The sequence below is a fragment of the Silene latifolia genome, chromosome 11, assembly GCF_048544455.1.
Source record: "Silene latifolia isolate original U9 population chromosome 11, ASM4854445v1, whole genome shotgun sequence".
NCBI lineage: Eukaryota > Viridiplantae > Streptophyta > Magnoliopsida > Caryophyllales > Caryophyllaceae > Silene > Silene latifolia.
Genome location: NC_133536.1, coordinates 735,686 through 752,066, shown reverse-complemented (window position 1 = coordinate 752,066; position 16,381 = coordinate 735,686). Strand labels below are relative to the sequence as shown.

Genomic DNA, 16,381 nt, shown 5'->3' with positions numbered 1-16,381 from the left:
AAAGAATAGTTCAGCTGTAGTTAATGTGGTAGGTAATGTTAATTTTTTTATCTGGAAAAAATGCATATCGTTTTCGCTCCGAATTTGTGTGATTTTAGTCCTCATTGAAATACGAGTAGGTATGAAAGAAGTGGCGAAGCCGGGATTTGTGGTTAGAGGGCGGAAATATTTAGGGAAGCTGTTAATTCAATAGGGTAAACTCGGAAGAATAATACTACCTCTGTCCTAGTCATTTGTTGTCCTTTGGTTTTGGTACAAAGACCAAGGAAAGTGGAGGGGGCCAATTATAAGTTGACAAGTGGAACAAATTGACTGTGAATAATGAAACTGCTCATTAAATGCAATCTTAAAATAGAAAGGACAACAATTGACTGAGACACCTAAAATGGAATAGAACAACAAATGACCGAGACAGAGGGAGTATAATACTCTCTCAAGTAGCTGTTAATATTGTTCTACTTTCTATTTTGGGTGGATTTAAGAAAAGCTAATAAAATGGCAATGATGGGTGATTTATTGTGTAAAATACTTACCAAATATAGAAAGTTGACAATATTTTAGGATAAGTTGGTTTTAAGTTTTGAGGGAGAGGGGCAAAAAAAATTGAGGGAGTAACAAATTTCCGAGGCAGTTTTTAAAACTAATAATGCGAAACTTATACGTATTTTTCAACATATGGGTAAGTTTATGTGCATCTGAACTTTTTATTGCACTCTGATGATGAAGATGATGTTGGCGTGTATATATGCATATTACGTATAAATAGGGAGTAACCAATCGTGGGTTGGCGCAGTGGTAGCATGGGTCTGCGCTTGGTAGGGAGGTCTGCGGATCGATCCCCCACAACTGCGATTGGGAGGGGTTTAAATACCGTAATCCTTGGACACGCCCCGAAATCCGGATTAGTCGGCCCAATGTGGTTCGGATTACCGGATGGTTTAGACCAAAAAAAAAAAAAAAACCTATAAATAGGGAGTAGAGATGGGGTGCCTGGGGTAATCACACAATCTTAAGCAACATTAGAAATTCTGTGAGAAAGTAATCACCTGCACAGTACTTACTGGTTCCTTTTACCAGTCTATTTGTGGATGTTAATGGCCGTTATAGAAACACTGTAAATCATTTCTGGACAAGTTAATGAATGAGTTCAGTCTCTTCGTACCTGGTTATCGTAATTTGTAAGAAATTTTGATCGTCTGAGTGAGTGCTTCAAAATATATGAAATTTGGTTTCCATGGTCAACCACCAAATCTACCAATGAACTCAGATATTAACTTTGTACAATGTGAAAGTGATGCATGGCTCCCCAATATTCTCATTTGAAGTAGTTTTGTAAATTTGGCGTTACTTAAGGCACTGCTTAGTCACTAAGGATTACATCGTCAATGGTTAGATGCATACAAAGTCATTGGGTTCCTTCAGGTCATTGTTGAATAGTTGTATACATGTTACATATCAGTATCAAGTACGGAGTACTGTCTACCACCGCAGCACGATGTTAAATGAATTGAAATAATTAAGATTAGAAACTCAAATATATGCGTATTTGAAGATTTCTATAGGTGTAGTTTAGAATGGGAGCATACTAATTGGAGCAGATAGTATACTGATACTAGGTGTTGGAGGGTTATGCCTTGCATGTTCACTCATCAATTTTTCTATATTTTAAACCACTTGATATTGTGTAAACCATATGGCCGTCTGGTTGTTATGTCAACTTATTTGAATACTGCATATTGGTTGGTTAATTGTGTATATATAGTTCAGAGGAATAGAGATACTAGGACACCTATCGAAACAAAGCAATAAAATTAACACTAATCCTTCTCATATGCATAGTTAATTCTCCCACTCATCAAGACCTTAGTTCTCAAATTTCTGCATCAGCGTCTTACATTGCTCCCACACAATCACAGCCTCCATTTTTTTTTTTTTTTTTTTTTTTTTTTTTTAAATGGCCGAAATTGGGATTAGTCTTTCAGGAAGACTGATTGAAATGGTGGGGTCTCAGGCCATCAGAGAGATTTGCTCAATATGGGGCTATGAATCTCAACTTGATGATCTCAAAGACACCCTCACCACCATTAGGAAAGTTCTCCTTGACGCCGAGTCTAAGGATCAACTTTCCCACGAAGAACAAGACTATATTCGGAAACTCAAGGATGCTGTTTATGATGCTGAGGATCTGTTCGATGAGTTTCGTACTCTAGCTGAACTTAAGCAGCACAACAAGGATAGTAAACTTTCTAAAAAGGTACGCAACTTTTTTTCTTCCAAAAATAAGCTTTGTGTTGCCTACTCTATGTCTCGGGAGCTTAAGAAAATTAGAAAGAAACTTGATGGTATTGCTAGTAACCACAACACATTTGGGTTTAGTGTTGACTCCCAAGCTATTAGGGAGAGAAGGGAGGAGACTTGTTCTTATGTGTATTCGGATGAGGTTGTCGGGAGGGAATTGGATCTTAGTAAAGTTGTCCATATGCTTTTAGACTCCGGTTCGCAAGACAGAGTTTCTTTCCTGTCTATAGTGGGAGTCGGGGGTTTGGGAAAAACTACGCTCGCACAACTTGTGTTTAATGATGAGAGAGTTAGGACTGAGTTTCCCCTGAGGTTATGGACATGTGTGTCCGATGAAAATGTGGAGGAATTTAATGTGAAAATGATTCTTGCTAGGATTCTAGAATCAGCGTCTGATGACAAACATGATGGTTTTACCATGGATTTGGTACAAAGAAAACTTCTAGGTTTTCTTGGAGGGAAGAAGTATCTAATAGTTCTAGATGATGTATGGAATGAAGATCGTGAGAAGTGGCTTGGTTTAAGAAAATTTTTAATGGGTGGTGGAGCAGGAAGTAGGGTTTTGGTAACCACCCGTTCCGAAAGGACTGCAATGGTTGTTGATGAGGAATATAAATATGAGCTAAAAGGATTGTCTCCTGAACACTCATGGCATCTATTTAAGATGACAGCATTTGGGGAAAAGTTGAGAGAAGACGTGATTTCTTTTGAATTAATAAATATTGGTAAGAAGATTGTTGAACAATGCTCAAATGTTCCTCTGGCTATTAAAGTAGTGGGAACACTTTTATATGGTCAGAATGAAAGTAAGTGGAGATTCTTTCAAGAATGTGGATTAGCCAAGCTTAATGATGGAGATAATAAGATTATCTCCATCCTGAAACTTAGCTATGATAACCTTGAATCGCCATTGAAGACTTGCTTTACCTATTGCGCATTGTTCCCCAAGGATTTTAGAATAAACAAGGAGAAGTTGATTAGGCTTTGGATGGCACAAGGATACATAGTTCTATTGGATGTGGGTCAGAGCCTGGAAGATGCTGGGGAGGAGTATTTCTCGGTCTTGCTACGCAGATGTTTCTTCCAAGAGGTAGTAAAGAATGAAATTGGAGGGATTAAGTCATTTAAAATCCATGACTTAATTCATGATGTTGCTCAAAAGGTAGGAGGAAAGGGTATTGTGGCACTTAACTCTATCCAGACCAATATAGGAGATAAAGCTCATCACGTATTTCATAAAGGAAGTAAATGTATAGGAAGCATCTTCACAAAGTGTAAGATCCGCTCCTATGTCCGAGATGGGTTTGAGATAAACTTTCCGGTAGTTAAACTGGTAGAAAACTGGACTTTTCTTAGAACATTAGATCTGCATGATTTAGACATTGAGACTTTGCCAAATTCGATAGGTACGCTATTGCATTTAAGGTATCTTGATTTATCTAATAACAGCCGTCTAGTGACACTGCCTGATTCAGTTACAAAGTTGTATAATCTGCAAACCTTTGATCTAGATGGGTGCACCAGTTTGGAAGAGTTGCCAAAGGGTTTAACCAATTTGGTAAATTTGAGGCACTTGAATATATCTAGGTGCTCCAAAATTAATCAGATGCCTGCAGGTCTAGACAAATTGAGTAGCCTTTGTGTTCTTACTGAGTTTGTGGTGGGCAAAGGAAATTTAGTTGGAGAGTTAGAAATACTGCAAGCATTTAAGAACCTCAGAGGAAGCATGAAAATTCGATTTTTTATAGACTTTACTGTTGGCATGGAAAGTGGGAAAGGGTATTTGAGAAGCATGAAGCATCTTGAGGAACTATCCATAAAGTTGCCACATGTTTCAAACAATGAAACTGTGCTTGAAAAACTCGAGCCACCTTCTTCTTTGAAAGGACTCGAGTTGATATATTACTATAAAGCTACACTTCCATCAAGGTGGCGGGGAGTGGTAAAAGAAGATAGTTGGGCCGTATTTCTTCCCAATCTTGTTCGGATAGAGTTAAGCAAGTTTTCAGACTTGCTGCATTTGCCTTCATTGAGCAAACTACGCCATCTGAAGTCCCTCTCACTTGATTATTTGGAAAAATTGGAGTACATAGAGTATTCATCCCATGACAGTTGTAGGGAAGTATTTTTTCCTTCCCTTGAGAAACTTACCATTTCAGGACTCTTAAAGTTGAAAGGATGGTGGAGTGGGGAAGACAGAGACAGCTACAATTGTTCTTTTTCTCGGCTCACTGAGTTGAAGATCAATGAGTGTTACAAATTGACATCGTTTCCTCGTTGTATAAGCCTAGAAAAGTTGACTCTGCTTTATGTGAACGAAAAATTACGGATCACGAGTTTGGGTAAGGAGAATGACTTTTACAAATTAAGGGAGGTGCATTTGCAAGACCTAGATCATCTACAGTCATTGCCCACTGAAGGTCTAATTAGCATTTGCATAGACAAATATAATATTCTTAGTAATTTGTCAGGATTTGGGCAGACATTCAAGGGTTGTCTTTCCCTACGTAGACTTGCAATTATGAGTAGTTATACCGTGAGGTCTCTTGAAGGTGCAGGGTGGGAGCATTTAACAGGTTTGGATTCACTACATTTAAGTGGGTTGAAGCTTCTGAAGTTCTCGGGAAGTAATTGTTATGGTGATGCTTATGGTGATGGTTATAATGATGGTGATGGGGACGATGGGATGCCATGGAGATCTCTCATGAGAAGACTTCGAACCCTTAAATTTTCAACGATGCACATTGAGACCATGCCAAAGGGAATACGATATTTGACCTCCCTTGAAAACCTAGAACTTTATGACTGCGTCAATCTGAAAGCCTTCCCGGAATGGTTAAGTTGCTTGTCTTCTCTTCGATCCCTTCGCATTAATTCCTGCAGCAAAATCCAATTAATTCCTGGTATGTTGCGGGACCTCACTTCCTTGCAGTTGCTGGAGGTGAGGAACTGTCCACTTGTAGCCCAAAGATTCCAAGATCCAGATGGGGAGAATTGGGCCCAGCTCCGACATATACCCTCTGTCGACATATACCAATGCGAGTGAGTTGGTAGAAACTAGGAGTGTATCATGTGTGAACGTGTCAAGCGAGACCAACCTAAATACTTGTGTGTTTTGTTTCTAATTATTATAATTAATGTATGAGATTATTTCTGTTTTTTCGTTTGCATGTAATTATTAGCGAACTAAATTTATGATTTACTTAACAAGTACTCTGTATTTTAAGATGATTAAGAGGAACGAATCCTTATTTACTTAAGAGCCAGCAATACAACTACTAGTTACATACAATATGGCTAGTACACTTCTATATATTTCTGTAATGTGAATAACTGATCGAACTGACACAAATTTAACCTATGATCATTGTACTAGAAACAAATTTAGCTTATAACCATCCTACACGAAACATGCTCTTTTTATTATGCTGTATCAGACTATCAGGCATGTCTTAATGTATTCTATGGCTAAGAATTAAGTTAGATGCTAAAATTGTGACTACTTTTGCTGTGAAGTGAACACAGACACTCACATGATTCAAGAATTGTTTTTTCCCTGCATATATTTTGTTCACCCTACCTTTTCCACTATGCCCGAGGTCGGAAGATTTGGTTAAACAAAAAACATTGAAAAACAAAAACTCTTAGCCAGGAGTTCAGAATGCAGCAATTTTTCCCTCTTCTACAACCTGCTTCCTGCAATTGTTTCATTGGACCGTTTTTTTTTCCTTATATATGGTTATGTGATGTTGGGGTTTAATTGGTCTTGCAACTTGATTATTCATGTGCTTAAGTTATTATGAAACATGTTGCTTGTGTCACTTTTCTAATTATTCGACTTTCTTAATACTGTTTATATTGTCCCATTTGACTAAAAATTGTATTTTAAGCGAAAGCTATAAAATATAGTTACCCTTGCTCGAAAGGAAATGGGGACAATAGAATTGGGATGAAGCATTAGTACTTATATATCAATTGGCAAAATGGGGTAATATGGGATGATTGCTGTTTTATTTACTGGTTTTAGGAGGGCGGCAATAATTTAGGGGAACCCGGAAAACAAATGGGGACGATATAGTTGGGATAGCGGAAGTGTATCTAGTCTTAGTTTGTTCATGTATTATAGGTCCGCAAAAAGTAATTTTTTGGATTAATTATGTAAGATTCTCTGGTCATTTTCTAGAGGAAGTGAACATGGGTGCTATATTCTCCCTGAATTCAACCCAGGGCAAGGGTGCCAGGATAGCTACAAGGGCTGATGTTGATGATATCAATTCTAATGCCAGCGTACCTGATGGACGTAATCTGTCTCTTCACATTCATGATTCCAATTATAGTGGATTCATCAGCATCAGGGGAGGTAAATTGATTTTTTTCCTGCTTACGTATTTTTATATTTAGACACTCTTTCTTTTATCAATTTGTTTGCTTATTTTGTGAGTGTTTTGTTTTACTCTAAGTACCAAGTGTTGCGTGGACAAGTAGTCTCCTTGGAGATTGTCTGACATATAGAAATTTTGAGACAAGAGTACGATTTAATAAAGATTGAAGTATATTGCGAAAAGTCACATCCTAATGTAAGTATGTAACAGAATTGCTATGTCATACCATGTCCATTCTGTTATGCACTGTTAGTTGGTGAGGAGGAAGCTGTCCAGAAGCTTTTGTTAATGTAGTTACAGTTTTTGCATACTCTCTTACGTAACTCTCTATCCATTATAGAATAAAATTGGAATCTTTAAAATTGAAGCTAATTCCAGATTAATTCTCTAAGTGTGTTACAAGGTGATCGGTTATGGATAGAGATTTGCAGGGCTTTTGGTGGCTTATGTATAGAGTGGTGGTCCGGATTGGGCTGGATGCTGAAAGGCGGGGTTTCTTGTTAGAGGTGGGAGTTTGGAGATGTGGCCGTGGATGGAGATGGAGATGGAGTAAGGTGAGAAGCTGGAACAAGGGTGAGTTGAAAGTGAACTTCCCAAAACTTGTCAAATGTTGACTATTGGTTCAGAAATGTGTTTGATGATAATGCTTACTTCTTCCTGAAACAGGGAGTTTCGTTCGATAAAATTGATACTATCCCTTGCCATTGGTGACCGCCAGTTTCCAGATATATGCTACCATGGCATTGACCGCCAGTTTTCAGGTATGTGCTATCGTGAGCTCCTGTTCCATTTCGCTTCACAGCCTAATTTTTTGCATGATTTGATTGGGTGAAATTGGTGACGCAGATGAGATGAAGGCTAAATCTTCATTGACACCAAAAAATAATTAGACATAAGTATTAGGAGTGCTTGACAAACAAATTGCAAAAGGAAATTAAAAATAATGCACAAAAAGTCAAACTTAATTTACCATATTTAATTTAAACACCATGTTTCCTTCTGTTTTTCGGTGAATCAATCATTAATTTTGTACAACCTGTACTGCTACCTCATTATTGTTGAAGAAGAAGCCCTGAACTTTCACAGTTATTATTTTATTACTTTGGTTTGGTCAATAAGAGGCACTACTTGGCATTACATTACATATACATACATTAGTACTCAGATCTCCTTCACTAACCACAGCCTTACACAAACAACCTCCAAATCTTTGAAAAACAATGGCAGAAATCGGGATCGGTCTTGCAGGTAAACTGGTTGAAGTGGTGGGGTCTAAGGCCATCAGTGAGATTTGCTCGATATGGGGCTATAAATCTGAGCTTGATGACCTCAAAGACACCATCACCGCCATTAGGAAAGTCCTTCTTGATGCCGAGTCTAAGGATCAGCTCTCCTATGAAGCACAAGATTATATTCAAAAGCTCCACGATGTTCTTTATGATGCTGATGATTTCTTTGACGAATTTCGTACTCTAGCTGAGCTTAAGCAACACAATAAGGATGGGAAACTCTCTGAAAAGGTATGCGGCTTCTTCTCTTCTAAGAAAAATACCCTTAGTGTCGCGTATTCTATGTCTAGAAATGTTAAGAAAATTAGGAAGAAACTGGATGGTATTGCTAGTAATCACAACACATTTGGGTTTAGTGTTGACTTCCAACCTATTAGGGAGAGAAGGGAAGAGACTTGTTCCTATATGTATTCAGACGAGGTTGATGAGGTTGTTGGCAGAGAATGTGATCTTAGCAAGGTTGTCCATATGCTTCTAGATTCTGGTTCGAAGGATCGAGTTTCTTTCCTCTATAGTGGGAGTCGGTGGGTTAGGGAAAACTACACTTGCACAACTTGTGTTTAATGATGAGAGAGTTAAGACTGAATTTCCCTTGAGGTTATGGACATGTGTGTGTGATGAAAATGGGGTGGAATTTGACGTGAAAACAATTCTTGCTAGAATTCTGGAATCAGTATCGAATGACAAGCATGATGACTTTACAATGGATTTGGTACAGAGGAAACTTCTAGGTTTTCTTGGAGGGAAGAAGTATTTAATAGTTCTAGATGATGTATGGAATGAAGATCGTGAGAAGTGGCTTGGTTTAAGAAAGTTTTTAATGGGTGGTGGAGCAGGAAGTAGGGTTTTGGTAACCACCCGTTCTAAAAGGACTGCAATGGTTGTTGACGAGACATATAAATATGAGCTCGAAGGACTGTCTCCTGAAAATTCATGGCATTTATTCCAAATGACAGCATTTGGAGAAAAAGAAATACAAGATGTCAGCTCTTCAGAATTAATTAAGCTTGGCAAGGCGATTGTGGAACAATGCTGTAATGTTCCTCTGGCTATTAAAGTAGTGGGAACACTTTTATATGGTCAGAGTGAAAGTAAGTGGAGATCGTTTCAAGAATGCGGATTAGCCAAGCTTAACGATGGTGATAATAAAATTATGTCCATTCTGAAACTTAGCTTTGATAATCTTGAATCCCTGTTAAAGACTTGCTTTACCTATTGTGCATTGTTTCCCAAGGATTTCAGAATAAACAGGGAAAAGTTGATTAGGCTTTGGATGGCACAAGGATACATAGTTCCGTTTGATGTAGGTCAGAGCCTGGAAGATGCTGGAGAGGAGTATTTATCAATTCTTCTACGAAGATGTTTTTTATATGATGTAGAAAAGAATGACATCGGAGTTGTTGAATCATTTAAAATCCATGACTTGATTCACGATGTTGCTCAAAAGGCAGCAGGAAAGAGTGTTGTTGCAATTAATTCTATCCAAAGTAATTTAGGAGATGAAGTTCATCACTTATTTCACCTGGGAAGCAAATGTAAAGGAAGCATTTTCTCCAAGTGTAAGATCCGCTCTTATGTCCGAGATGGGTTTGAAATCAACTTTTCTGTAGGTAAACTTGTAGAGAATTGGAATTTTCTTAGGACATTAGATTTGCACGATTTAGACATCCATACTTTGCCAAATTCCATAGGTAAACTTTTGCACTTACGGTATCTTGATCTATCTTCTAATAGGCGTCTAGTGGCACTGCCTGATTCAGTTACAAAGCTATATAATCTACAGACCTTAGATCTAAGTTGGTGCTCAGGTTTACTAGATTTGCCAGAGGGTTTGGCTAATTTGGTAAATCTTAGGCACTTGGATATATCTCTGTGCCATAAATTGACTCATATGCCTTCAGGCCTATACAAATTGAGTTGCCTATGTGTCCTTACCGAGTTTGTGGTGGGTGAAGGAAGTTCAGTTGCAGAGCTAGAAAATCTGCAAGCATTGAAGAACCTAAGAGGAAGCATTAGAGTTCGAATAGCTGACAACTCAATCGGTGCCATGGAAAGTAGGAAAGGATATTTGAGAAGCATGAAGCATCTTGAGGCACTAACCATAGACTTCCCAAATGATGGAAAACATGAAACTTTGCTTGAAATACTCGAGCCACCACCTTCTCTGAAGGAACTTGAGTTGTATTTTTACGATGAAGCTAGACTTCCATCAACGTGGTGGGGAGCGGGAAAAGAATATAATTGGAATGCCTTTCTTCCCAATCTTGTCCGGGTCGAGCTTTTTGATTGTGACAACTTGTTAAAAGGGATGCGACATTTGACCTCTCTTGAAAACTTGGAGCTTGAAATGTGCTCTGATCTGGAAGCCCTTCCGGAATGGTTACATTGCTTGTCTTCTCTTCGATCCCTTCGCATAAATGGTTGCAAGAATCTCCAATTAAATATGGGTATTGTGCGGGACCTCGCTTCCTTGCAGTTGTTGGAGGTCAGGAAGTGTCCACTTATAGCGGAAAGATTCCAAGATCCGGATGGGGAAGACTGGGCCGACCTACAACATATACCTTCCGTTTACATCCGGGCAGATTAAGTAAATAACTGCTGAAACTTGGTCCAGTCAGCTAAGCCTGTAAGTCTGTAACTGCCTGTTCTTCATTTTATGATCTACTATTCTACAGTGCCTTTTTTTTTTCCGGTTTGTTAGTCTTATCGATTAGAAACATCCGAACATATAGTAGGTCATATTTGTGGTTTTCCTTTTTTTTTTTTTTTTTTTTTTTTTAAAATGTGAAACCAACAAGAAAGTTATAATATCTTATCGAAAGGAGTATATGATTAATGTATCAGTCTCGCAGATAAAAGCGTATCGTATATTATTTTCTAATGTGTGATCTCATAACTGGTTGATAGGGTGCTAGTCACATACTCCCATACAATATGAAGATAACTGGGTCGCCTTTCTTCCCAATCTTGTTGACATTACTTACTTCATCTCAAGTCACTCTCACTTCAGTCTTCGGAGAAATTGTGTTCAAATATTTACCAAGATGTGAAATTACGTCCAAAACTTAAGAATAATCATACATACTCTATTTCTAGACTTTCCTAAACCTATTGTAAGATCATGATATAAATTAGGAGATTATAAATTTTCCTAAATCTGTCCGTATTAACTATTAATTCTCTCCTTAAAAATTATTAAGACTTTTTTAAAATTAAAACGTCTCATATAACCAAAATTACTAGTATTAGCCTACTATAAATACTACTCCGTATAAGATAAGATGAGAAATACGGTTATTTATTTATTTATTTAGTTGGAGAGAGACAAAAAAAAAAAAAAAAAAAAAAAAAAGACATTAGAGAGTAAAGATGAGGAAGAACAATAATGGAGATGCGATGGGTAGTGACACCCGATTCTACCTTTGCCACATCAATTGCTCCTCTTTTTCCTCCTTCAAATTCCATATGCTTCTTGGTAATTCATTCATTCTAATTACTTCCATTATTTTTATATTGTTATTCATGATGTTATTTGTTGGATTTCAGGATTTTATGATTTATATTTGTATTCATTCATTGAATTGTTTCAACCTTTTAATTGAAAGCTAAATCCCACTTCTTCCGAGTGTTGTCACCCGGAAAGTAAACCCAAATTCTCATTAAAAAAAACGTAAACAAATGATTAGGACGGAGGATTGAGTATATTGGTTGAGTGAATATTGATTTCTTACTGCTTATTCTGTGTATGCCAGACCAGTTGTAAAGACTTGTTCTTTATTAAAATTTTGAGGCTTTTCAGATGATTGTTGAGAATAAGTATTTATCGACTCATTCTATTTCGCAGCAGCTCATGTTTCACATAAGGGAATGCATTCGCTGCTTCTCCAGGATTACTGCTTACCCCAATCAACTACTGAGAATAAGTATTTATCGACTCATTCTATTTCCAATGACTTGGACATGGGTATCCTTGATGAAGCCATGAAAACATATTCTTATCAGAATGGTTTTCGAAAGACAATGATCCAAACACAAAAGGTACATTTGTTCCTTCTGTTATACTATATAGAATTATAGATCATCTCTGAATTTTGGAACCCTTGTGTTCTTTTATTTAGAAACGATAAACAAGTAATATTTGTGTATTTCCTGGTGTAGTTTGACAAGATGCTTGAAAGGCAAATCAGTAATGTCTTGAACCTTGCTATCGATGCCTCCATTACAGAGGAATTAAATTTTCCGACTCCAAAAGTGCTTCGTATAGCTAAGGTAAGATACTTGATGATTCTAGACTAATACTAGTCATTGCTGATTGTGCAAGTGTTTGAGTTTTCGATTTTACAAAAACATACTAAGAATTTTCCTATAGCTAGTCAGTTGCACCATGGTACAACAGGTTTTACGCGCAACCGACCCAACCTAATGCACATTCCACGGTTTTTAAAATGTATGTTTCATGGTTTTTGGTGATGTAGATTTCACATGTTTGTTATTTGCTGTGAGATTTCATACCTGGCTAAACGTGTATGTAGAAGTATTTAATACTTTGTGTATAATATTTTGTTGATCAAAGATCCACATTCAAATACGACTAGAAGTAGTTTTGTTTTAAGAAAAAAAAATTATTCTGAAGTTGATGATTGTGTGAAATACATAGTGTGCTGTCCGAGGTTATTTGTTTGTGATTTGTTCATAGTATTTATACTCTGATGTTGGTATTTTAGGCATCAAATTCAGATTCAGTCCCAATAGAACTCCCAAATTTCGAAGAAAAAGAAAATATCAAAAACGAGGAAAATAAGCCAAAGAAGGTTGTAACATTTCCCGATCACCTGATACTAGATCAGATTCTGCCAAGACTGCCGGTAAAATCTTTACTCCGTTTCAAATCTGTTTGCAGAGATTGGCGTTCTACTATTTCTACACCTGAATTCGAAAAGTCTCGCCTGGCGTTCTGTGGCTCTCACCATCAGTTTGTGTTACTTAAAGATGATGGACGCTTCTCACCATCTATTATTAACAATCCTGATTATCTCATAGTTCGGGAGAGTTGCAAATACAACGATAAAGATTATTTGAGGATAATTGGTTGTTGTAAAGGACTAGTTGGCTTAAGTACCAAAAGATCGCGTGGCGGTTGCAATTTCCTCGTATTGAACCCTTCTACAAGGCAGCGGGTTGAAATTCTTGCTCCCGACGGTGAATATTTCATCAGTCGTTTGAGTTGGTTTGGCTATGTAGCATCTGTGGACGACTACTACATTGTTGCCTTCTATTCTTTGGGTGATGAGTTTTGGACATATTCGTGGAAGGCTGGAATATGGAAAAGAAATACCTGTATCTTGAACAGGAATGCTAGGGGGATTGACAAGATACTGGTTGGTAACCCTGCGTTGATCAACGATTCTCTGTACTGGCCTATTGATATTTGGGATCCCTTCCACCATGTCAATACCAGTACCGAGATTGTTGAAATAAATTTAGTTACTGAAAAGTACGAGATAAAGCCACGGATGAATTTTTGGGATGGGCATTTGCGTTGCATTTCTTTAGTAAATTTGGAAGGTTTTCTTGCATTGCATACAACTTGTAATAGAGGTCGTCTTGAGGTTTTGATGTTGAGACAAGCTGGTGACTGGAATTCCTGGGAAATAGTTTACTCCCAGGTTCTTCGCCATTGTCGTCTGATTTATTATTCTACGACTGGTAAGTTGTTGGTAGGCCATTCGAAGCAATTAAAGTCTGTTGAAGACCTTAATCAATTACAGCCGGAAGAACAAGAAAGCGATGGGCCAAGGGAAATTCGAGCCAACACTTTTTCACTCGAATCTAGTGGAGTTGGAGATTATGTCGAGAGTATGATTTGGCCTTTTAGAAGATCGCGCCCAAGCATTATGCATCGTTGCAAACAGGCAATAACTTTGGCCGTTTTGAAGATCACAAGACAATAACTTGCGCCCAAGCATCATGCATCATTGCAATAGCTTTGGCCGTTTTGAAGATCATTGGACAACTTGCTACGAAGCATTGTGCATCATCGCTATAGCAGCAGGGTGAAGTAGGAGATAAGGCTATGAGTCTTCTCCTTTGTTGTCAGTATTTCCGTTTCATTATGACTGTAGGAGTATCACTTAGCCAGATTATGGCCTACTACTATTAATCTGAAGTCAATGCACTATAGTATCGATTATTTATGATAAATTCCTGTATCAAGACGGTTGATACCGTTTTCTCGTCTGGATCTAGACCTTTGGGTCATTACTTAATTTATTCATGCTCACACCTCTTACTGGAGCAGCGTCAATGGTTCTTCTGTACATTGTACGAAGTATCAGATTAGATCGTCATAATTGTGGGTAGAAATGTAATTTTGCTCCTGTTGTTGATGATCTATGCAGAATGTGAAAGCATATTTACGTAGAGGGACTTCTAGAGAATCACTTCTTCGATACAAGGACGCAGCTGAAGGTGATAAACTCATGCTCCTCATTCTCCTTTTGATTATTGATACATCTAGCATAGTCGTTGCTCCTCTCGTTTAACTGACAGGTCTGACACCCATGAATAATAGACGTTTGAATTCTTTGAAAGCGTCGAAGGTCTTTTGGGCCTTTATGTGTATGCCTGAGCCTATTGGAATTATTGTGACATTAGCATCACTAGACTTCCTCAATTTTAATTCGTAAGAAGGCTCTGTTTTATCTAAAACTTTTGATTGTTCCGAGTTACGTGTTGAGTATCAAGTCCGACTCCCAACAGTCTGTATCCCCTAAGATACTGTTCTTTGCAAGGAGATTTGCTCCACTTTTTTACTTGGATGTGTGTACATGCAAAATAAAGTGTTGCGTTTGTCTTGATCATCTTCTATATTTATATTTCGGATTGAGCCAAGAGTGACTTGAATGCTTGCTTATGATGGTAACTGTAATTGCAGATTTCAAGCATGCTCTTGTTCTCGAGCCTCAGAACAAAGTTGCCAGTGTCGGAGAAAAGAGATTGAAGAAGCTCTTGAGCTGAAGCCGGACATCAAAACCAAGAAAAACTTGCTCAATGGTGTCATACAAGAAAAAGTATAGAGAAAAAACTGGGTTGGAAATCGACGAATTCCACCCCAATACAATGAAGGACCACTTTTTACACTTTTTACCAACCACTTTTTTATAGATTTTACCTGGTTCATTTCGGATCCTTAACTCTATTTCGGTTTTTAAAAATCGTTTTAATCTTTCCTCTCGATTTAAATTTGAAGTTTTTATAAAAGAAAGACGGAATTCGCTTTTAAAACCCCTAAGTTCACCTTGACTTTCCATTACATTTTCGTTCTTCCTTTTTGTTTTTCATCTTCCCTTTTTTTATTCGCATTTTGAGGCGTGCGTTCACCCATGGACGGTTCGAAAAGATGATTCATGTCAGCCGACCCCAAATCATTTTGGGATTAAGGCTCTGATGTTGTTGTTGTTGTTGTTGTTGTTGTTGTAGTTGTGTATGTGTCTTGCAAAATAACCGAGTGCAAAATTATTTCCCTCTTCTATCCTGAAGTACAATGTTTTTGATCATCTATCACACATCACAAAATTCTTGTTACTTGTTACGAGTCAAGTATAATAGATGAGATAAAAGAAGGGGTATATTGTCACGGCGTTTTCTACATGCAAAGGCAAATAATAATTAAAGGATAGTGATAGGGCGTCACCGGGTGACGCTCAAATTGGGTGTTTTCTACATGCAAAGGGAAATTGTCGAGGAATATAGCGTAAAAATGATTTGAGTTGGGATCAAGAATATTGGAGGTGATAGGCGAAGGACTAGGGCTCGAACAAAGGTATTTTGGGAAGGAGTTAAGCCAAGACGCGAAGGTGAATTTGAATCACTACCCACCATGTCCCGATCCCCGTCTCACGCTTGGAACAGCAAAGCATAATGACCGTAGTCTTCTAACAATACTCTTGCAAGGCCATGGCAATATTCCTGGTCTTCAATACTGTAAAGATGGTCAATGGACTACCATTGATCCTAGTCCCGACGCCTTGGTTGAAGGTACGTCTTCAACTGGGCCGTGTCATCCAATTATTTTTGGATATTCTCTCGTGTACTCTTAACTTTTTTATTTTCTCAGATATAGCTCTCTTTACCTGAAAAATAACTTTGACCGTCAATAACTTTTGTTTACAAGTTCAGAATACGATAATTTCTTTTTCAAATTCACCGTCTTTGAGAGGTTTTCAGTTTGAAAAGGAATTCACCGACGTCTCAACTCGTAGTCGGGAATTATGGTCGGTCAAAGTTTATTCGTTAAAAAAACTTTGACCAACCATAACTACCAGCTACGAGTTCAAAAAACGGTGAATTTTTTTTTTTCAAATCAAGGCCTTGACGAGATAATTGATTAGAAAGAAAAAAATTAAACTTTTC

The 16,381-nt window shown here is 37.7% G+C and overlaps 1 protein-coding gene and 1 pseudogene across 1 annotated transcript; both read left to right on the top strand.

Moving 5' to 3' along the window:
* The first annotated feature begins 2,260 nt into the window (after positions 1-2,260).
* LOC141612550 (uncharacterized) lies at positions 2,261-11,924 on the top strand (annotated as a pseudogene).
* LOC141610565 (uncharacterized) lies at positions 11,290-15,278 on the top strand. Its single transcript, XM_074428703.1, has 5 exons — positions 11,290-11,444; positions 11,817-12,007; positions 12,128-12,238; positions 12,694-14,437; positions 14,904-15,278. Exons 1-4 carry the CDS (start codon positions 11,339-11,341, stop codon positions 13,918-13,920), a joined length of 1,635 nt encoding a protein of 544 aa, XP_074284804.1. The 5' UTR covers positions 11,290-11,338; the 3' UTR covers positions 13,921-14,437; positions 14,904-15,278.
* The last annotated feature ends 1,103 nt before the right edge of the window (positions 15,279-16,381 follow it).

Bases quoted from the DNA above. Each gene is read 5' to 3' on its own strand.
- LOC141610565 (XM_074428703.1), top strand. From the start codon at position 11,339: ATGAGGAAGAACAATAATGGAGATGCGATGGGTAGTGACACCCGATTC. The intron at 12,008-12,127 runs GTACATTTGTTC...TTCCTGGTGTAG, and splicing joins CAATGATCCAAACACAAAAG to TTTGACAAGATGCTTGAAAG. The intron at 12,239-12,693 runs GTAAGATACTTG...TTGGTATTTTAG, and splicing joins AAGTGCTTCGTATAGCTAAG to GCATCAAATTCAGATTCAGT.